The 24,336-nt window shown below is 43.0% G+C and overlaps 1 protein-coding gene across 2 annotated transcripts in view; it reads right to left on the reverse strand.

Moving 5' to 3' along the window:
• LOC147751019 (uncharacterized) overlaps positions 1-24,336 on the reverse strand; it is a 355,587-nt gene that overhangs the window by 138,827 nt on the left and 192,424 nt on the right. For both annotated transcript variants that reach the window (XM_086918906.1, XM_086918905.1), the window contains exons 5-6: positions 17,476-17,592; positions 8,200-8,261 (exon numbers count right to left, since the gene is read on the reverse strand). In XM_086918906.1, coding sequence (XP_086775032.1) covers positions 8,200-8,261; positions 17,476-17,592 — 179 coding nt within the window. The remainder of the gene's footprint in view (positions 1-8,199; positions 8,262-17,475; positions 17,593-24,336) is intronic.

Here is a 24,336-nt window from a genome sequence, read left to right on the forward strand (position 1 = left end):
ATCCATCCCACCTCACCATCATCATTAGCAGCTTGATGTGCACCCTGCTATGGCATCAAATCAGCGTCAGAATCAAAAGGAAAAGGGAGTCTCTGCTGGAAGTTGTAACCCAGTAGAGGCAATGAATTGGAGTCAGGCTGTGTGACAACTGGTTGCACTTCTGTAATTTTGTAGCTCAACATCGGTCAAGCTTGCACAGACTTTGGTGCTGACGCACATGTTGGACCCAGAACCAGATTCTCAATTGGCGTTGGAGATTGTACCAGCGTCGGGGTGGTGGGGAACTCTGGGCTTGATTGTAAGTCTAACAGAGTTGGTATGACCCCCCATAACGGGTCCCATAGAAACAGGGGATTCCAGGTGAGGACTTCAGTCTGTAACCGAACTGTGAGCCCCTGCAGTTTCATAGGGCCCAAAGGCTCACAACAGGTAGCCAGAGACACACACAAGATTTGCAGCCTGTCCTCTTTGAAGTCCTTCATCTGCTCTGGGTCGACAACAGCGCTGGGAACTCTGGTGCGTCAGGACAAACTGAGGAAGCAGTTCCATGGCTGTTGACCTGAAGGGAGTAACACTTAAAACGTGATGGCCTTGCACATTCTCTTTGGAGCAGTGGCATAATGAAAGTTGAGGGCGGGCCCCCCTGCAAGGTACATGGAGAGGCTCCCTCTTCACTCAATCAGGAGCTCTCCGGCCGAAGTGCTGTGCTGAGAGGGGGCTTCTGGAGCTGCCCCGCCCCCCCCACCCGCACTGCGGGGGCTGGTGTTATGCCCCTGCTTGGAGACAGTGTCAAGATGGGGTTAAATCCCACTTGCTTTCTTATGCTTGTATCCGGACTTACCTGAAGATCTTGAGCAAGAAGTGGAGCAGTCACTGAAACGCCTCAGGACTGCGACTTGGATAGGAAGAAAGCCTTGCATGACTATGTAACTACTTTTTTTGTTTGCCAACTTATAACTTCAGGTCTGGTTTCAAACTGAATTAGAGTGTTTTTATCACGACGCCAAAGGCACATGTCATGCTGTTCTGTGACAAACATCTGCTTCCTACAGTTGCAGCATGGCTTAAATCCAGTTGTTTGAGTAGGGCACAGTTTCCTAGCACACTGTTCAACTTCTTTAGGAGTATTCAGAAGACAGCCAACCTGGGTGCAGAGCTCTGGATTCTCTTCCGATGGCATGGAACGAAAAGAACGGACCTCAGCGCATTTTGTTGAAGCTTATGTGCTGCTCCGTTCTGTCGCTTCCTGATAAGTATGGGAGCCGCCAGTCACCATGCAGAAGCAGTGCAACAATATTCTTATGATCTAATCTGGCACTTGGGCTATATTCTAAGGTGAGGAATCTGTGGTTATAAGCACCCATGAGAAACTAATATTTGTATGTATGCAATGATACAGAATACATCAGTCTTGAGTACCAAAGGCCAAGGTCACCCGCTCTCTCTAAGGTACGAGGGTCGGGTCCTTTTCTCTATAACAGAGTCATGGCGTGCAACATATGTAGGCATTTTCCATGGGTAATTAGTATATGAAAGATGAATTTGCAGAAGATAAAAAGAGACCAGGCCAATGCATTTTGCGGATTAGGGCTTCATTTGAAGCCAAGGGAAATAGTCTAAAGTTTCATAACAGTTACAATGGAGGAAGCTCCCATGAATCTAATCCTTCACCTACTTGAGGTAAAGTTTAAAGGCCTCAAAATTCTTGTATGGTTGGTGACAGATGTAAATATGAACATTAGAAGAATAGGCCTGCTACATAACTGGAAACTTGCATAGAGATGAAAAATGGGACATCTGAATGGAACCAAAGGGAAGATCTCACAAAAGATGGCCATTTCCTTCAACAAAAATGGCCCAACTTAACTAAGATTATTTGAATTAGAAACTAGAAAATTAACAGCTTTTCCAATGCTATGGCACTTGTATCTGCCTTAGATGAGTAAAAGTAAGTCTGAGCCAGTCTTGCTTGATTCAATTCTGTGACCTACAGGTTGGTTATAGGTCTTTACAGTGAATGCAGTTGTCCAGTGATCTTGCTAACCATTCTCTTCCATCACTGCCACTCACATCTATGCCATGAGGAATGCCTTCTCAGCACCCAGGAGTAAAGGAAGTATTTCAGTGGAAGGATTCCAGATTAAAAGGACAGTTTACACTGTGGAATTCAGTAACTGCAGCATCATCCCAACACAAAGAGGCTCCTTAGTCTGGAAGCACTACAAGAAACACATCCTTTACCAACTTTGGCATTTTCAATACATTAGATAAGCGAAAGAGCAAAACAATAGGAGCATTAAATTATTGCACCAGCGGGTAATAGGGCAACCGATGACTTAAATTGAAATATATACAAATATTCTGCACACGTTTAAAAGTAAATACATAAAGGTTCATAAGATATCACAATGATGCTTGTCTTTGTATTTTCAGATGTCTTCAAGTAGTCTTAGTTCTGGTGATAATTCCAACCCGAAAGAAGTTCCTATAATTTCTGCGTCTGGAGAGGCAGACTATTTAGTCTCGTGTCTGAATATCTTAATGTGCTTCAAAGTCTAAGGGAGTCTTTTTTAGAAGAACATCCAACAGTATTAGGTGGAACCCCTTGGATCTGCAGGCCGTGGCGTGTTCGCCGTGCAAATCAGCAGTCTGCTGGAAGCACATTAAGAGATATTCGGACACGTATTGCGACTTATATAGCCCAGGTATCACCCGAAGGCATCAAGGCGCTTGCCTTGGGAACCAGTCCTGACTTTTTCCCTGTGAGATAACCCCTACTGGGCATCCCCAAGGTGAAAGCCAGGCATCCCGCAGCAGGTGGGCCGCCGTAGTGGAGATTAAGCAAGCTATTGCCCAGAGTTGCGTGGGACCCCATGATTAGAATAGGCACCGAGGCGAGAATTATCGAGTCCGTGGACATTTTGGGCTCAGGACCCTGCCGCGTCGGGAATTGAACCCTGGTCCCGGGCCAGACCTCAGCATCAGGGTCTGCCGCTCTAATCAGTGAGCCACACTCCTCACACAAGACTAAATGTCCACCTCTCCAGGTGCAGAAATTATAGGAACCCCTTCCGGGCTGGAATTATCACCGGAACTAAGAGACTACTTGAAATTGACCTCAGCCGTGAAGAAGTCGCGGGATAATCCCCTGTAAAAGCGACAAAACGTGTGTGGCTAAGAAGGCTTAAGATCTTGAATTAATGACATCTGAAAATACAAGGACAAGAATCATAGTGATATTTTTCGAAACTATGTATTTAGTTTTAAACGTATGCAGAGGATTTGTGTGTATATATATATATATATATATATTTTTTATTTTTTTTTAAGCGGTCTGCTGGCCACACCCATGGGGATTTGTCGGTTTTTTCCTACCTTATGCACCGTGCCAGATTACCTGCCATAACTGATTGTTACTTGTGATAGACCTTAGAGCGCTTTTTTGCCTATTGCTGACCACCAACTGTATACCTGACTTCAATTGAAAGCCCAGGTTCCCATAACAGGGACAGTGTAAGTGATTTGAAGTCTGAGACAGACCAACAACTGGTGCATCAATGTATGCTTTTTCAAGAACTCCAGACTCTTGACAGATTTGGAGGGATATTCTTAGTCTCACTATGCACTGAAATGCTTAACAAGTCTTTAAAGTCCTCCTTAAGGAATCCAAGGCTGGCTACGTATTAATCTAAGATAATATAAGAATTGCCTTTTAAGTTAGCCTGCTCAGAATTTCAAACAGTCCACTGTGCCATACACATCTAGTCACTGCTGTAACTACCTCCAACGACTGTACACAAACGTTGCGTCAATCAGCTCAGAATAAAAATTCCCTATTAGTAGGCCAATTTGATAATAAAAATCTTACACCACATGATGCACAAACAGGTGACATTTAAACTCAGCCTTCCAGTACTGCCTCATCTGTTGTATAACTAAACTACGACAGAGGACCAGTTCTGCACAGGTTTAGTGCGTTCCTCCTGGAGCACAATATCCTGCATCATCAATTATAGAGATCGCTGTTGGGAGATCCTGGTTTTGGATACTAGTGGGAGTATTTACATTCACCATTACAACATGCAATGCTCTTTGATAGGACAACAAAGAAACTGTGGGAGAACCCACAGTTGAGGGAATGCACAGCCAAAAGACAAAATGTCTAAATCACAATTTTTTAAATGACAGTATACTATTCATGAGAAACGCTCAAAGGCAATAATTTCATCATTTCATCTACAGTTTTTACTGTTATAACATTGTGCAAATCACATATATTCAAGCATTGTTGACATATACGAAAAAACAATATAGACTGTCCCTGTCTGTTTGCAGAAAAAAATTAAACAAACACTAGATTCAAATTATCTCCATTCGATTCCAATAACATGTCATTCTTAGTTTCAGAAGTCCCAATGCGTTTCGGGTTATAGAAAACCCTTCGTCAGGGGAATGAGTTTAGTGAATGTAGAAATCTTCACATTCAATGTCGCCACTGAAATCAAAACACAACAACATGCAGTAAGATTACTGCTAAACTGATAGGATTTGCACCCCAGAATGAGCATTGAAAAGAAAAGTGTAAGCTAGTATCCAGATAGTAAATGTCTACCAATTACTTGTGCTCTAAAAAATAAATAAAGAGTGGAAAGGTAAAGAACCTAAACCAGTAGAGTAAGGTAGTTGTGCCTGGTCTGTACCTTCCAATATGCACTAGCCGTGACAGGCAGTCAGAAACTGAGTCCAACTGAAATATAGGCAATATCTGCAGTGAAATAGAAAAACAATGCTAAGAAATGAGCATTGTTCAGTGTGTGGGTCCTAAGCGGAAAAAATTTAATATAGAAAAGCTTACCAGAAAAAATACCGGGAGGAGATTAGGTAAACGCTGCTCCAGATCATACGGCAGCTGCCCAATAGGGGAAACGGAGACGTTTCTCTGTTTTTTCAAAAAACGGAGCTCGAGGCTACAAAATAGAGACGGACGCGAGATTAATCACTCCGTATCATAGACGTTAACTGCAGACTAAAGTCTAAAAGAGGGTAAGAAGCACGTACCCGAAAAGTGCTGCATCCTCGATATGCTCGCTTCGTGGACCGTGGAATCCCTGAGTAATGCCCAGAATGCTTAGCGCGAAGGGGGAATGTCCTATCGCTATGACGTGAGGACGTCTAAGTGTGGTCGAAAATGACCCTAATGTGAAAAACGATGTCGAAAACGGACTAGGCAGTAGTTAGAGAAAAGAAAAGGGGACCCATATAATTAGTGAATAAGAATTAAAGCTGAAGCAAAAATAGCCAACGAGAAAAAAAGAAATAAGTGAAAAATGAGAATGTAAAATACAGAGGTCTGAGGAATAAACGTGTCTGCGTAAAAATTACGAAAAAGAAAGACCAAGCTAGAAAAATATGGAAGTAGATTAAACAGCTGAAATGGGTGCAAATCCTGTACAATGTTGAACTATACACAAAAGCTTATAAAAAACATACCATCTCATAGTGGTCGTTGAGCCCATTTGGGGCCAACGTTATCAATGTTTTGATCCAATGTGTTTCCCTTCGAGCCAGTGTGATGTTAATGTCTGTGCCCGAAACCTTTTTGACTCTTTCTAAGATTGTGAACCGTATTTGTGGTATAGTGTGTCCCGCCTTATCCCAGTGTGTTGCCAATGGGGATGTAGTATTTTTGTTCCTAATACGTCTCTTGTGCTCTATGATGCGTGTCTTAATCTTTCTGCTGGTTCTACCTACATACACAAGGCCACATGGGCATTTGATTGCATATATCACTTCTTCAGTGTTGCAATTAGATGTGTGGTGGAGTTTCAGTTTTTTGCCCGTTTGTGGGTGCATGAAAATGTCTCCTTGAATTACATTGCTGCATTGGCAACAAAAAATACCTCGGTGAAAACATCATCGCGCAGAGAAGTATTTGTACTGAAACACTCCACTCAAGCTTCCCTTATCAAAACCATCATCAAAAAAAGATGGGAGATCATTGAAAACGAACCGGATTTCCGAGGTATTTTTTTTAGATCCTCCATTATTCGCCCACCAAAGAGCAAAGAATCTTCGGGAAATTTTGAAATCGCAAGAAGATAAACCCGCAGGAGGATTCAAGTGAATGACAAAATGTTACAACTGCGGCCAATGCAGCAATGTAATTCAAGGAGACATTTTCATGCACCCACAAACGGGCAAAAAACTGAAACTCCACCACACATCTAATTGCAACACTGAAGAAGTGATATATGCAATCAAATGCCCATGTGGCCTTGTGTATGTAGGTAGAACCAGCAGAAAGATTAAGACACGCATCATAGAGCACAAGAGCCGTATTAGGAACAAAAATACTACATCCCCATTGGCAACACACTGGGATAAGGCGGGACACTATACCACAAATACGGTTCACAATCTTAGAAAGAGTCAAAAAGGTTTCGGGCACAGACATTAACATCACACTGGCTCGAAGGGAAACACATTGGATAAAAACATTGAGAACGTTGGCCCCAAATGGGCTCAACGACCACTATGAGAGGTTATGTTTTTTATAAGCTTTTGTGTATAGTTCAACATTGTACAGGATTTGCACCCATTTCAGCTGTTTAATCTACTTCCATATTTTTCTAGCTTGGTCTTTCTTTTTCGTAATTTTTACGCAGACACGTTTATTCCTCAGACCTCTGTATTTTACATTCTCATTTTTCACTTATTTCTTTTTTTCTCGTTGGCTATTTTTGCTTCAGCTTTAATTCTTATTCACTAATTATATGGGTCCCCTTTTCTTTTCTCTAACTACTGCCTAGTCCGTTTTCGACATCGTTTTTCACATTAGGGTCATTTTCGACCACACTTAGACGTCCTCACGTCATAGCGATAGGACATTCCCCCTTCGCGCTAAGCATTCTGGGCATTACTCAGGGATTCCACGGTCCACGAAGCGAGCATATCGAGGATGCAGCACTTTTCGGGTACGTGCTTCTTACCCTCTTTTAGACTTTAGTCTGCAGTTAACGTCTATGATACGGAGTGATTAATCTCGCGTCCGTCTCTATTTTGTAGCCTCGAGCTCAGTTTTTTGAAAAAACAGAGAAACGTCTCCGTTTCCCCTATTGGGCAGCTGCCGTATGATCTGGAGCAGCATTTACCTAATCTCCTCCCGGTATTTTTTCTGGTAAGCTTTTCTATATTAAATTTTTTCCGCTTAGGACCCACACACTGAACAATGCTCATTTCTTAGCATTGTTTTTCTATTTCACTGCAGATATTGCCTATATTTCAGTTGGACTCAGTTTCTGACTGCCTGTCACGGCTAGTGCATATTGGAAGGTACAGACCAGGCACAACTACCTTACTCTACTGGTTTAGGTTCTTTACCTTTCCACTCTTTATTTATTTTTTAGAGCACAAGTAATTGGTAGACATTTACTATCTGGATACTAGCTTACACTTTTCTTTTCAATGCTCATTCTGGGGTGCAAATCCTATCAGTTTAGCAGTAATCTTACTGCATGTTGTTGTGTTTTGATTTCAGTGGCGACATTGAATGTGAAGATTTCTACATTCACTAAACTCATTCCCCTGACGAAGGGTTTTCTATAACCCGAAACGCATTGGGACTTCTGAAACTAAGAATGACATGTTATTGGAATCGAATGGAGATAATTTGAATCTAGTGTTTGTTTAATTTTTTTCTGCAAACAGACAGGGACAGTCTATATTGTTTTTTCGTATATGTCAACAATGCTTGAATATATGTGATTTGCACAATGTTATAACAGTAAAAACTGTAGATGAAATGATGAAATTATTGCCTTTGAGCGTTTCTCATGAATAGTATACTGTCATTTAAAAAATTGTGATTTAGACATTTTGTCTTTTGGCTGTGCATTCCCTCAACTGTGGGTTCTCCCACAGTTTCTTTGTTGTCCTGACATGGGAAACTAGGGTCGTTTTCCTTCTGGGAATAGCACGCACCCTCCTTACACACCTCAAAATACCCTACCTTCAAATTTAGAACTCAATAATTGCTCAGAGTACAGGTGTGCACCCGCACCCCCCCAATATGCTCTTTGATAGGGCATCTTCTACCACAGACATTTCATCAGGGACGACTGTTCACAATGGCTTGCGGTAAGGCTGTATTCCAGTGGAGACGAACCCTCCATACAAAACATCACAAAACCTCCACTATACCTTCTGAATTACTTTCCCAAATGGCCAGAGAAAATATCCAGCGAGCTTCCAGCAGAGTTTTCCTATAAACGGAGAAAGAAATAACATCCATATGAGAAGGTCCAGGTTCAGGGAGAACAGAAGGATACTACAAACAATAGTTGCAAACACCTCAATGGGATGTCAATACTGCACTGCGGACTATGAGCTGGGTTTCATATTTATAGCTATCCTACAGTCTTAATATAGAGCTGTAGATTTGTGTTCAAAAACATGCACTGAAAAACGTATTAAGGGACTCTTATGTTGAGGGGATAAAAGCACATTCCATTCCAGCGTGTTATGTTACTTACAGTTTTACAGCACAACCACAACAAGGTGTCTAGATTTTGCGCTTCTGCACGCTTGTGAGATTTCTTGTATAATCTGTATCGAGATGTATCGTTTGGTTTAGTGCAAGCTTTCCCCTTGCCCCCTGAAATCAAGGATTAAAGGTTGTGGTAGGTGGAAAATCCACATGCGTAATGTGAACTTTATTGATGCCGCTTTTTGGGTCAGAGAATATGAACAAGTTACTTACCTATGGTAGAGCTCAATCTAGCGGATAAACTAACTGCAGATTTCTCACCTTGTGAATCTCCCCAGGCACATAACTGAACCCGGAAATTCATGCAATCGCTTCTATGCACTAACAGGCCTATGACATCAGGGTTGTTTTGAATGGGTGGCAAATAGATATTAAAAAAGTGAAAAGAGAAAAGGAGGTTACTAAACACTACGAGCCTAGTCTATGCGGGGAGTGTGTTCTTGTTTCATAGCAGCGAAGTGCTTCCTCTGATGTTTCTCATTTGTTTGGCTTGAACAGAGCGGTGCTCCGTGTTACCTGAGTTGTGGCCAGGTGAGGGGGGGGGGGGGCAACATTCTCCTGCAAATTGGGTGAGTGTAAATAAATGTATATGTTCACACAGTCCATATTATTATGAGATATGCTGCTCATTTAGCTCTCATGAAAGACCTATACTAGGTCACATGAGGTTTTGCAGTTCTTTGATCTGACTGGACATATTAATCCAGCAGTTGCTTTTTGAAATGACATTTACACTAATGGCATGTACATTTCTTTTCTATATTGATGTGGATGCGTATCTTTCCTTCTGATGAACTCCGGAAACTTGAATACAGGAGATTTCCAGGTGATATTCACTTCATTTATCACACTGTTATTATATTTTGATTCACGTCACCACATTTAGCAGTAGCATAACAGGTCCTGAAGAAGCAGCAAGGTGACCCATGGGCACGTTAAAAGTCTGCAGAAACATGTCGACCGTCTTTCCATCTGTGTAGTTATTTGTTAAGGCTACATTTTGCACTGTTTTTAATATTGAGAATAAGGAGGTGTCCATTAAATATATTTTCCTCCTTTTCACTCAATTTTATATCGAGCACTTTATTCACTTTTGGTTTACATATTGAGCACTGCTTTTTCATGCATACCCCTGATACCCTATATTGATTACATCACTGTTTGTTTGGAACTGATGCGATAGATTTGGTGGAGTTTGGCCAAATCTTGCACTGGGCACTCGATTCCCCATGTGCACTCTATAAAGGTTCCCAAATGATGTAGGGCGGTACAGGGTGGAAGTCTGATGGGATCTCTTTAAGCACTTTGTGAGACCCAGCGACAGATTTCGCCATCCATTGATCACGAATCATACCACTTCTGGATAAGATACACACCCCTTTATTTTGACCCATTGCTACTTTTTAGGTTGGTATTATGAGGTGTAATCAAATGATTTGTTGCCTAATCATCACCATCATGTGGGAAATGCTCGGGCCTGTCCATGATGCCCAATTGGAGCCAAAATATCCTTCATCTTCTTGAGGTACTGTTGGCAATACAGGGGGACCCTCATTATCTGTAGCATTTGCTTACCTGTGCAGGGGTAGGGCCTACCTGAATATGGTTCCAGACCAGAAGACAGTTCTGAAGATGCCAAATCTGTAGCCAGTGCAGCCAGAGAACCAAGGGTTGGAGGCAGTGGCACAGGAGTGCAGGCACAGCCTAGCACTGCTTGGCACCGACTGGAGGCCCAGTCTGCACCAAAGAAGAGCTTACGAGCGAAAGTTCGAGTACAGGTCCTGGCGGGTCCGTAGGGCTGAAGGCTCACCAGGAAGAACCAGAAAGAACTTCGAAATCTCCATCATAGGTTTCTTAGAAGCCCCAATCTGCTGTGAAGTCGACAACAGCCCTGGGAAACTTGGGGCACCTCGGCTCCAAGTTCAGCATAAGGTCCAAGTAGGACAAAAGACTGCGACTGGTTCTACAAACACCAACTGCAAGATCTCACCCTAGAGCGAGTATGCCTAGACATCAAAAAGCTCCAGGCGCACTTGGAGTTGTCTTTTGACCTACAGGAATAGGGCGACCTCAACGGGACGCTGCCTTACTTCTTGTGTTCCACGACAGAGCTTGGCCTCTTGTTACAGGATAGTCTTTGCGTGAGTGTCACATGGCCTTGAGTAAGGCTTGCTTCCAATGTCTTATAAGCAGACGCTGTTTGGGTCCATCAAAGACATCGGCTTCCTACACGCACAGGCCAGCCCGAAACCCATAGACTTCGAGGGTAACAACCCGGCACTCTACAAAAGTTATAAATTTGGTGAAAAACAAAATGTGTAGGAGCAGAGCATATGCCAGAGTCTTTGGGTGCAAGAAAAGAGGATGATGCCTTTAGGCAACTCTGTCGTCATGCTCAGAGGTAGCAGGGATTCGCAACAGAGGCCAATAGTGTAAGCTATCTGCGTACATGATCCATTGGTAGAGTTTCTGGATCCTGTCTGGAGTCTGGGGATGAATCGGTGCTTAGAAGTATCCTTCATGATGCTTTAGTTTGTCTCATGTCCACTGGGCAGCAACATTAAATCTTTGGCAAGGTCAGAATCCTTTGTTCTAAGAGAAAAGTGGGTTTGTGTATGGCAGGGTTAATGCTGGATTCTTCTAATATAGAAATAAATAGGTAGGGCCCCACACTGCCTCCTATTCTTTCATCTTGTTGAAAAATGTATATTGCCCAAAAGATCTGATACTTGATTTAATAGAAAACGGTCGCATTACCACATTACTTGACAGCCCAGAAACCTCTTCCCTCTTCATTTCCCCTAGTGGTCTAACAGCTGGAAGCATCTAGACCCCAATTTTCAACCTGTTCTGCTGTCATGTAGTACGGAGACTAATGGATATGATTAACACTGCTGCCCTCTACCATTCAGATACACTATCTCCTACTGACATTCCAAATCTAACACGCAAAGGTCATATGCCAGACACGAGCTCCACAACACATTTTATGCAGGAATCAACAGCCACATTTCAAACTGTGAAAAAGGTTGCACTATGAGTCAATCAATCAGCTGTACATTCTATTTCAACCTACAGTTCCTTCGACTAGAAAGGTTAAATAGAATTGTGACTCTACCACTTACACATTATTAGTCTGGAAAAACACTTGGAGTTGAGCTGATATCCCATCACAGCTTTCTGACGATGCAGTGGGGTCCTGATTTCTTTCACAGGTTTAAGAAATGAGCAGTTAGAAAATGATCCGTGAGTCTTGTCATATTCTTTTTGCATCTTATTGTGCTTCTATGTTCGCAAATGCGTTGTTTGATTTTTCGTGTCGTCATACCAACGTAGGGTTTTCCACAGGTGCAGGTGATGAGGTAGATGACATTACTGCTATTGCAGTTGGTGTGTGATCTCTGCTCCCATATTTTGCCTGGTTCCAAGGCTAAGGTCTTGGTGTTTTCTGTCAGGTGACAAACACTGCAGTCCCCACATCATTAATGTCCAGTTACTGGTGGGAGACCCCATATCTGTGTTAAGGTTGGATCATTGGAGTTAGTGTTGTTTCTGGGTCTTGTATTGACCAAGGTGCTTTTTAGACTAGGCGCTTTTTTATATGAGAAAAGAGGTTTTTCCCAATTGAAGGTTCCAGAGTTGACTATTGACCAGTGTTTCCTGATACTTTTGCTAACCTTGTTGGAGATCACATTGTATGTAGTCACACATGTGAGGGGTATGTTTTTTTGATTACACCCTATACTATAGGAGTGACTTCCCAGAGAAACATTTTTTCATCTGGATGACCAAGGATTTAGGACAGGGTGCGTCTTTTAGGGGACCCACACCTCCCACTTCCTTGTTTTGGTCCTGAAGAATACCGGGGATCTCCCCTAATGGTAGAAACATGTTGACCAACACATAGCAGAGATACGTAGGTCGTAACTCCCCTCCCAGTATCTCATCGTTACGTTTTAATTTTGTCCAGTTACCTTTTTATTAAAGTCTATACTAAGTACTAACCAGGACAATTTTAACACTCACACTTTTTTTGTCTGCAACCCACACTTCACTACCTGCTCCACTGTAATCCAGGTGTTGAAGCACACCCAAGTGACGCTAGGCCACTTGGGTGGGCCCCGATGATGAAGCAAGTCACCACTAGGTGGTGAGTGAGGGGTTTACTAACAAAGGAACAGTGTTTCCCTGGTTGGAAAAAGCCTTCATCTCCCTCATCGGGTAGTACTCCTCCATTTGTTCTTTAAAAAGTCTTGACCAGGGGATCAGGAGTATTCCCCGTCCAGCATCCAAGGACGAAATTCCTTACTCTCTATATGTTCTAGATAGATGTCCATGAATGCACATATCTAAGTGAGATGTTACTGCAACAGATATAGGTACCCGGGGAGGCGGGTGAGCGCATATGACTCTACAGCTCTATATGCCAAGAACAGATGCATACCGAGTAAGTAGCATTTTCTGTTCGAGGCATATGAGCTGTAGATCACAGAGCCTACAGAGCAGTTATCGCCCAGAACAGTGGCTAACCGGTATCTGTTGCAATGGTTTGAAATAATGTGCGTAAAACTGCCTGGCCCACTCTAGCTTGTTGTCTTGCTAACACATCTACACAATAGTGTTTTGTGAATGTGTGAGTTGTAGACCATGTTGCTGTTTTACAGGTCATCTATGGGTATATTTCCTAAAAATGCCATAGAAGTCCCCAGTTTGCGTGGAGTGTGCTCTAGGGGGAACTGGTTACGTTAAGGACAACAATGGGCCCCAAGTGAGTCAGAATAGGACCTCGGGGAGCATAATTTGTAAAACAACAGCGGTCCCATGCATAAGTATATGCGAAGCAATGAATATAGACAAAATCAATTCTATATTTGGAGCGACATGTCCAGCCGGACAGAGGTCTTCAATTTTTTACTCAATTGAAAGTTTTATACAAAAGGAATACCTTCAACAAATCACCAGTGTGGGGCACAAGCCTGTACCCGAACACAATCCGATCAGAACAGAAGGTTGACAGAAGACAAAACAGAGCTTTTTAAGGCAAAAGCACCGATTTCTGTAAAAGTTCAGGTGTACAGAAATATCAGGCAAGCACCATTACATATACATAACATATAAATCAAGTTTTTTGTATAAGGTGCACAACAGGTCGACGGCGTTTCGGTCCCACTACTTAATCATGGGGACCATCATCAGGACATTTAATAGATGCCGTAAGGTTGTAAGCCTCTAATGCCTAAGGAAGGGAGGAAAAGAGAAGGCATACATACATTTAATTGTGGACATGTAATCAGCAATATTTGCATTATTTTATAGGTGACTGAGTGAGTGGTGACCCTAACTAGGATTAAAAAACCACAACGAGGTGTGTTTTCTGTGGGAGTAGAGTAAGCTACTCAATTCTACCTCTGTACAGAGAGTGACATACAGAAGGACGTGATGACATTTGATCGAGCGGGTACGTTGGGGGAACCAACAACCAGACTAAACAGGAAAGGTCCGTGGGGGTGGAGATGGATACTCGATTCCGCGTAGGTACAGCGCAAAATTCCCTGTGTTTCGGTTCTTAAGCTAATAGTGTGGGCGGCGCATTAAGTGGAATACGAAGTGGCAGTTCCTAAAATTATACTGAATGAGCATGCTGTGAATAAGATTGGCGGCGCAGCGGTACAGCGCAGAATTCCCATGTGTTTCGGTTCTTATGCTAATGGTGTGGACGGCGCATTAAGTGGGATACGAAGTGTTCTTCGGAGTGTTGAGGCTGGAATTGAGACATCAGGGTTTGTATATTCCCAACTGACTGGAGTTGGGTATCTTAGAGCCTTTTGTATGCTCATAGATATGCTAGAGACATGGACGGTTGGAGATGGGATTGGACAGATTTACTGTGAATCCTAGCTTGTGGAGCAATTGCACAGGTTTTTGTGTGTGGCGTAGACAGCTGTTAGACGACTGGTTCATAAAGGCCAGCTCGCCCAAGTATGGAAAGACGTGAATATGTTGTCTTCTTAGATGCGCTGTTATTACTGCCAAGCATTTTGTGAAAACCCTGGGTGCGGTTGTTACTCCGAACGGGAGGACTTTGAATTGATCGTGCTGGCCTGCTACCACAAACCTGAGATATTGTCGGTGTGCAGGTTGAATTGGAATGTGCGAGTAAGCATCCTTTAGATCCAGAGCGTAGAGAAAGTCACCTTGCTGAAGGTGAGGAAGCACCGGTTGGAGTATTGCCATGTGAAAGTGGTCTGACTGAATGTATACATTTGACAGAGGTCTAATATAGGCCTGAGAGAGCGGTCCTTTTTGGGAATTAGAAAGTAGAGGGGGTAAACACCTGTTCCCGGTTATGGTAAAGGGACTGGTTCTATTGCAACTTTCTGCAACAAAGAGAACCTCTTGCCCTAAAAGGTTGAGATGTTCTTGTGACATGAGGTGTGCCCTTGGAGGAATGTTCGGTGGAGTGCTTGTAAGCTCCAGGCAATAGCCAGATTGGATAATTTGTAGAACCCATTTGTCTGATGTAATTGTATTCCAAATAGGTAGAAATTGGGAGAGACGTCCCCCGACAGGAGTGGAATGGTGGGGGGGGGGGGTGGGTATGGAAAGGTGGTATGGAAAGGAAGTCATTGTTTTGTGTTTGCAGGGAAGTGCGTGTTAAGTTACCTCTGCCTCTTCCCTTGCCATTATTTTTTCTATAGCCACCTATAAAATAACCTCTTGAAGAGGGTGACTGGTTGTTGCCCTTGCAAGAGGAGGGATTGTCTGTAGACACATTTTTGGATCTGCCCTATGTAAAATGAGCGACGAAAAGAACATCTGTTGGAAGGGGATTGTAAGGCCCCCATGGACTTCGCAACTTACGTACCCTTTTCAACTTTTCTAGTGATGTATCGACAGCTGAACCAAAGAGGTGTTCTTTGTCAAAGGGTTGATTAAGAATAGAGGCTTGCACCTCAGGCTTGAACCCTGAAATTCTTAACCAAGCATGTCTACGGAGCAGTAAACTAGTGTTCACTACCCGAGCTGCTGTGTCTGCCTGATCTAGAGCACACCTGATAGAGGTATTAGTTATTAATTTACCTTCTTGAATAAGGTCAGTAGCTCTAGACTTATGCTCATTAGGAAGAAATTCAATTAGTTTTTCAAGCTCATCATAAAGAACTCTATCATGCCTTGCCAATAGTGCTCTAGCATTGGCAATGCGGCAATGATTAGCCGCTTGCGACGCTACTCTTTTGCCGGAAGCGTCAATTAAATTGGACTCGGAGGAGGGGCCTCACCTGTTTGCGACTTTGCTCTTTTACGAGCTTTGGAAACTACCAAAGAGTCCAAGGGTAACCGGCTTTTAAAGAAATAGTCATTAGGTGCAGATTTGAACTTTTTCTCTACCCTGAGACTGATGAGTCTAGCTCTTACAGGGTCTTTAAAGATGTCCTCAGTATGTTTCAGCATACCCTTTAACATTGGTAATGTTTGAGTAGCCCTTTGAGATGAACTTAGTGTCTCAAACAAACAATCCTCCTCTATAGTCTCTTTATGAAGCTCTACTCCATGATGTTGTGCAGCTCTGTTAAGGAGCTCAATATATCCAATATTATCATCTGGAGGAGAAGGTCTGGATGGATATAGGTCGGGGTCATTATCTGGATGAGGGTCAGTATTATAATCATCCCATGGGTCAGTATCCTGTGGTATGCAGTCATCTATATCCCCATCCCCTGTATCCTGTGGGTCAGGTGATGTTGGTGGAGGGGAATGTGTAGGTGTGATGAGTACATTTGGATCAATGGATGAAGAAGGTTGTGGAATGTATGGCAGAGAAGGGTCAGAACCCACATTTTTCCTGTTTACAAGAATATGGTAGTCTTCTTGTAAGGCCATTTTCCTCTTTTCAGGAAGTTTGGCATGAATATGTCCAGTTTCTGGATGAATTGCAATCTCCTTCGGTTTCGGATCCGAAGGTGGAATACCGGTCTGAGACTCTTTTGTTTGAGTAGTCTAGCCGAACTGGAAGGTGGGGCACTCAAAAACTTCTCGGAGCCCACCTTGACCCGAAGGCAAAGGAGGGACCAGAGCCTTTTCATAGAGGAGATGGTAGGGAAAGAAAGTCTCTTTACGCACGATCCACTGTCCGGGAGTGAGGTCTTCGGCATCGGCATCAGACACAGATGTGTTCCTCCTCCATTTCGGTTTTCTGCGCTTGCGATTCTTCGTGATCGGACTAATCTCTGATGAGATTCGTCTCAGAGCCACTTTGCTGGTACATTTCGTGACGTCGAGCTCGAAAGGACCGGCACACATTGCAGTCCTTCTCGTCATGTTACAGGGATAGGCAGAGGTTGCACACTACGTGCAAGTCGGTGTGGGGAAACTTAGCACGACACCCTGGACAGCTCTTGAATGGAGTCCGCTCCATCGACTGCTACCGATCCCGGCACGGGTACGCCCAACGGCCTTCCACACATGTTCCGATCAAAGGTTTGAGTGTAAACTATACATGGAGAATGGGAAACGCGATCGATAAACAATATTGTCAAGGGTAGTGGATTGCGCGAAGGGGGCCCGGACAACGGTGCCGAACCGGAGCTCAACAATTCACATCCGAACCCGATGGCGGAAAAAAGCTATCTAACAATGGAGTCGATGCCCATGCGCACTATCACCGAAAGGCGTTGTCACCTACATCGTGTCTGGAAAGACTTCTTTAAAGAAAAACAAAGTGCAAACATCCGGACCCAACACTAGATGGCGATCTATGCACAGCATATGATCTACAGCTCATATGGCTTGAACAAATAGTTATCCAATTCTTTTCATATTAGTGTGGTTGTGTCACTTCAGAAATGCAACTGATTAAAGATTTAAATATTTCAACATTGCCTAAAGAATAGACAGTTTGAAAACAGCCTTAAGGCCTTATTTCAACTTACCATAAGGAACACCCAAAAGAGAGAAGAACATCACTCCAGCAACTAGAATGTAGACCAGAGAGAGCCACCAGCCAAACAGCAGCAGATAGATAATATTGCTACATGTCACTGTAGACCCTACATGCAAGGAAAGGGAACGAGTCAACTGAAGAAAGCAGCATTTAGTCATCAGCACACATTTCAGATCTAGGGGACTAAAGGAGATCAGTGAAAACACAAGCACCTCTAGAGTTTATTTACATTTAGATTGTTTAAATAGCTAAGAATTGCTTTAAAATTAGTCCATCAGATATAGAAATGCACAAAAACTAATCATGGAAGGAGGCCATTCATTTATTTAGGATGTTGTTAATGGGTTGATATGTCACCTTGTGATCACTACAGTGCACTGAAAATAAATGTAGAGTAAAAATTGTGATGACATGATAGCTAGAGTCCAACCAAATGCAAAGTGAGATCCCCCTAGCCAGCACTCATCTGCTGCTATCTGCTCATTGGAAGAGTTCAAATGAATGTCATTCTAAAGGAGCTCTGTCTTTCCTATTGTTTGGTTTCACTCTTTAACTGGAATGCAAGGTGTTCTAAATTATAGGGCTGTCAAGAGCCAGACACCTGCACCCATGGCTCTGTCATTTAACCATTTGTTGGTGGCTAAAGTTCTGCCAGAGAGGGTCTAGGGCTGGAGTGTAGTGTTGAGCCAAGTGTTGAGGTAAACAGCTCATCTGTTCCAACAGGCTTTGTAGATGGTAAAAATGTTGAACCTGACCTTTGATTACTTTCAGAGGCAATTGAGTAGCTTTCAAAGTCTTTTTCACAAGGGTATTTTTCAAAGGGGCAGTGCATGGCCATATACTTTTGTAGTCTTGCAGTCAGAGCTGCGCGATTGTGGACTATGATATGGTCAGCAAACAGAGGACATAGGTTCTGATGATAGTATGTATGTAAGGGAGTATAGAAAAGTTAAACAGTGGGAGTGACTTGGAGTCCACTCTTGGTTGGGAGTCTAGAAGTAGTAACATTGACCTCCTTGCCATTGAACACCCTTCCCTCTTCTGACCCCAACCAAGATGTCAACCCTCAACAACGAACTAATATCACTGCTTGAGAGTCTTGTCAGACTATTTAGTATCTCTTAGACAGAGACCGCAGCTCTGTGGTTCTCTGAGATTTTTTGTAAGAGAAGAAAATCTCCCAGAAGTATAGAGAACGGAACAAGGCAATCACCCTCAGCTTCCAGCCTATCTTACCTCAGGATGGCCAGAAATAACTACACAAAACATTTTCGTGGCAAAATCCACATACACAAATCCGTGTTCGACAACTAACAACCTCTCAAATGCCCTCTTTGAATTCACAAAATCATCCAACAGGTCTTCAACTACCATCACCTTTGAAGAACTCAAAGTAAAAAGCCATGATTCTGTACATTTCTTTGACAAGAAAGTAAAATCTATTCTTGCTCCAGTAATCAACTCTACTGATATTACAACCACAAGTGCAAAGCTCAGGAAAATTGGCCAATCTTCTAAAAAAATGTCTGAAAATTAACTTAAAAACCTTCTTTATGTGAAATTTGTGAACAACTTCACTGATAGGGTGTCTGGAAAAATTGCAACAGAGCTCTCCTGTCAGATCTACCTTTATACCCTGTTAATTAACTCTCCCCTCTCACAAGCCCCCCTCTTATAATTGGCCAATCCTTACCTCTCAACCCTATAAGTGTGGCCATCAGTCAGCAGCCAATGGTTGCCCTAACTTCCCAGTGCATCTGTCCGATACTGGCCTACACTGAGGAGGTATTAAATGCCCCTCGGATGCTCTGCACCAGAAAGAGTTCTTTATTCTTTTTTTTTACATCAGGTTGCTCAGAAAGAGGCAGTTTTTACTTCTACATGCAATGGCTATCAGCGCACAGGGCGCGCTGACATTGTTACAGGAGAGTGAAAGTAAAAAACGAGCAGATGGGCTAATTTTACTTTCACTGAATCAGTGCTCGGGGGCATCTCAGTCCTGACCACAGATTCCTTTGAGAGAGGTAAGGTATGAAAGGGGAGAATCTCCCCTTTCCAATGCTACCTCTGCATAGTTGAGGCCTCCTTGAGGATCACCATAGAAGAGCGATCCTCAAGTAGGGATCCACCCATTAGTAACCAGGAAAGGGGGGCAGCGGCACCTTACACAAGAAACCTTTAGAAGAAATTCTTCAAACCGGGGTCAATGGGAGTCTACTTGCCATTGAGCTTTGTTTGATCCATTCCTGTTGCGGGTACTAGGACCGGCCACACAAGTGGCCAATCTTTCTATAGTCACAAGTGGGGCAATACTGGGTGTCAAGAATTTTGAGGATTAAACAAAAATGCAGGGAAACTGCATGCTCTCAGGCAAAGTTTGAGGTTTGCAGAACATTGTGGGTAAGAAAACCTCATGGGATGCACGCAAGACACCACCTTGGGATCCCCTATTTGTGTAGTTTTCAAAAAGGTCTGTAGTACACAGATTTGCAAGGGTGTTGCCATAGTACGACCTGAAATACAGCAGCTACCCCAATTACTTATCTAGCAACTTAGTTCTGTATGATCTTTTATTTCATTGGATACCGTTCTTATCAGGGGACATGTGGGAATTCAGAGTGGTAGGAAATATGTGGATCTCTGCAGATTCCAAAACTTTCCATCACAGAAATATGAGGAAAATGTGTGTGTTTGTTATCCATCCAAAGTTGGAAGTCTGCAAGGGCTTCTGGTTAAAATTACCTATTCATTTTCAGATTTCTTTATATCAACAGTTGATTTCTTTGGGAAAACACTGGGGGATCTACACATATAACCCCTTGCTGAATTCAGATTATTATCTACTCATAAGAAATCTACAGTTTTCTTGGATGACCCATGGTTTTCACACTGGTTTCTGCCACAAACTGGAAGTAGGTTTAGAGCACAAAAATAGGAAAAATTGTCTCCCTTTGAAAAATTACGAAACTGTGGTAACAAATTAGTTTTTTATACCTCAGCTCTGCATGTTCCTGAAAGCTGGGAAGATTGCTACTACAGTACGGCAAACCATATGTGGACCCCATTTTTAGGGAATAAAAGGACACTTATTCGGAGCACTTTGTTTATCTAAAAATAAAAAACTCAAAATCTAGCGATATTTGCCTATTTTCTGGGTCCCCTCCCCCACACACCTTGTGCACCTTTAGAATCCCCAGGATGTTGTAAAAAAAAAAAAAAATGATGCAACTCTGAAAGGGATACCTTATATGGGAAAAAAAGTTATGGAACCCTAAGCGCAAACTACCCCAAATAGCCAAACGAGCATTAAAAATGCAATAGTTCTCGCCTTTTATTCAGTTAAAGCCATTTGCTTTGCTATACAATACCATTAGCAAAGCAAATGGTTTTAACTTAATCAATGGCGAGACCTTTTTCATTCTCATCGCTTGTTTTATTTATAATTGGAAGGAGAGGGAACGAGACGATTAGAGGGAGAGAAGAAGGAATACAGGAACTGATAGGAGATGAAGGTGTAAGGTAGGAGTCTTCAATCTGTGGGGCGCGACCCCCAGGGGGGGCCGTGGAGGCATGGGAAAGGGATCGCGCTCTTCATTTCCTTAAAGAACACGTCTCAGGTGGTTAATTCCGGTACTTAAAAGGCTTTCCCTGGAATGTTGTTTTTTAGGGACTCTCCAGACTCCTGTGCTGGGAAATTGAAGACAGGCAGACTGCGAAAGATGCCTTTCTACAAGTGTGTTGCTGGCCTGAAAGAAATGCAAATGTGCACAACGAGTTAATCTGCAAATGTAAAGGATTTTCATATTTAACTCATTGTGCACATTTTAATTTCTTTCAGGCCAGCAGCAATGTGTGTTAAGCTGTCTGCCTGGCTTTGATTTTTTCAGGACTGGAGAGTGCTGTTGCAGTTACTTGATTAAATCACTTGAAGCTTTTTGAGTGGTAGTCCACAGAGTTAACTGAGCTGTCAAGTGCTTGCTTTTAATTGTTGTTGTATTTACATATGCTTACTATCCCTGAGAATTTTTTGAAGGGACAGTTCTGTAAAATAAATTGCATCCATAGGGCCTGGATATTACTAAAATCTACGGGCCTCATTTATAATGAAATGGTGTAGGGCAGCTCCGCAAGTATGTTTGCTGTGCTGCCCTATACCACTTCAAAAGTACAGGAATGGAATGTATTTAAAAGATACAGTGCATTTCTGTTCTTTCTGCCACCACACACTTTGGTGCCTAGCACCAACACAGGAAACCTTGCACCATGGTGCAAGGGTGTCTGCATTGTTGGCAGGATTGGTTTTGCACAAAAACAACCCATGGAGGCTTTTTCCCCTTTCTATGTGTGCTGCACATAGAAAGAGGAAACAATTGAGGAGAAAGCACGCATTGCACAGAATTCAGCCCAAGCAGCTGAACTAATTGCCCTGACGAGAGCGTGTGTGTTGGCTAAGGTAAAGAGAGTGAATGTTTACACTGATAGCCAATACGCCTTTGGTGTGGCTCATAGCTTCGGTCACTTGTGGAAGGAAAGAGGATTCTTTACTTCCCATGGGACTAAGATACAGCATGGCCAGTTGGTAACTGACCTTCTCGAATCACTTGCTTTGCCTACCCAAATAGCAATAATCAAGTGTAGCGCTCATAAGAAGATTACTGATGATGTGGGTCGCGGGAATGCTTTTGCAGATGAGGTAGCGAAAGAAACGACGAGAGATGCTACAAGTCGCATGTGTGTTGTGGGCCCTGCAAGATGGGTCAGAGAGGGAGGAATGTGTGAGGACATGATAGAAAGTGTGAGAACGATTCAAGAAGACGCTACTGAGAAGGAATTGAGTAAGTGGAGAGAAAGTACGGGAATGTTGGACGCGACAGGGTGTTGGACGGAATTGTCAGAGCATCAACGTTGGCTGTTACCAGACGCCTATGTACTACCTGTAGTTACTATGGAGCATGGTCCAACCCACATTAGTGCAAAAGGCATATGTAAACTTCTGGCTCCAGTATGGCAGAATTAAGGAATTCCTAAATGTACGGAAAATGTGGTGAAGCATTGCATCGTTTGTTTAATGCATAATCCAGGAAAGGGAACCCCAACTCCAGCAGGTCATTTTGCTCCCCCTACGTACCCTTTCGGGGTATTACAAATCGATTACATTCATATGGATCGTTGTAATAACCTCAAGTATGTTCTGGTGGTGGTGTGTGCCTTTTCCAGATGGAAAGAGGCCTACCCCCTAAAGGACAATACTGATTTTTCTACTGCCAAAGTCCTTTTGAAGGAGTTTTTCCCGAGGTTCGGTTTGCCGCGCATTGTCTGGAGTGACAATGGGAGTGAATTCGTAGGCCAAATCATGCAGAAAGTGTGTACAGGTCTTGGTATTAGGCAGAAATTCCATGCAACGGCCAGCAGGTTTGGTTTGGTAGAATGCTATAATGGCACTCAAGCTTAAATTGGCAAAGATTCAGGCCCGCACGGGTCATGCTTGGCCTGACGCTTTGCCTTTGAACCTTTTATCCACGAGAACTACTGTGCATTCTCATTTAGGACTTAGCCCATATGAGGTCGTTTTTGGGCGCCCAGACAATGTCTGGGGAGTCCCTCGACCTAAAAAGTATTCAGACATCACATACCCAATGTTGATTGACTACTTGCATGACCTCACCACTAAATTACGTGTTCTTCATCAACAGGTTCAAAACGCTCTGCCGGAGGCCTCTGCGGATCCAGGTCACTCCATCCAACCCAGTGACTGGGTCGGTCTGAAGAATTTCCAGCGGAAAAAGAATCTGGAACCTCGTTGGGGCCCGCCTCGGCAAGTTTTGTTGGCAACACGTACAGCAGTAAAGGTCGTCGGGAAAAAGAACTGGGTCCATGGCGTGCACTGTAAGAGGGTACCTTTGCCTCTACCTTTTGATCAGTGGATTCGTAAGGGCATGCGTGACAGTGAAGGCGAAAGGGTCCCTCGATTTGTACCTTTTAGTAGTGCACGCCTGGATCAAACGTACTCTGAGAAAGAAGACGACTAAGTGTTGCAAGAAGCTGTACCATCACATCTGCGATTGAACACAGTGAATCCAGAAACTTTGTTTAAGGAGCAAACAATCCCTAATAAGACTTGGTACAATTTAAGACACAGACTAATAAAAGACAATTGAATTTTTCTTTTTCCCATTTTTCTGATTACGTTTTTTGAGAGACATTTCTTTTTTCCACTATCCATCAAGTTGCAGGGTCACGGTAGGAGTCTTAAGCTGTGACCTGAGTAGTGACAGTAGGTCTGCAGGACTTGCAGTGTCATAGGACGGCTAATAATCACAGCTAAGTGATCTAGGAAGATTGCCGTGAGCAACTCTTTAGAGTATGGATACTGAAGTGGAAATCAATGATCAGAATGTAAAGATGAAAAGTAAATGTAAGAAATTATTGGTTAGTCCAGGTGGCATAACCTTCTGTATTTTAATATGTTCATGTATTTTATTAGCGTGTGTAAGTTGGGTTGTTTATACTATGCAGCAAGCACCTGTTCCAACTTCGGTTTCCTTATCTATCCCTACTACTGCCTCCCCACATCGGTTTCATACACTCCCAGGACATGAGCAGATTAGCAGAACAGAAAACTTTAATATTTCATTTATTTAGTTATTGCATCAGCATCAACTGGTAATAAACACCACTGATTGTTGGGTCTGTGGTCTCATGCCCCATAATACAGAGAGAGGGATGCCATATTTAGTCTCCGCTTGGGCCTATTTGGCTATGTTCTCTAATGTTTATCAGAACAAACTACGGTATCCTCCTGGTAGTCCATATGGTGGTGGAGCAGATTTTAGTCACAGTTCTTTGATAA

Source organism: Lissotriton vulgaris, chromosome 1_1, assembly GCF_964263255.1.
Source record: "Lissotriton vulgaris chromosome 1_1, aLisVul1.2, whole genome shotgun sequence".
Lineage (NCBI taxonomy): Eukaryota > Metazoa > Chordata > Amphibia > Caudata > Salamandridae > Lissotriton > Lissotriton vulgaris.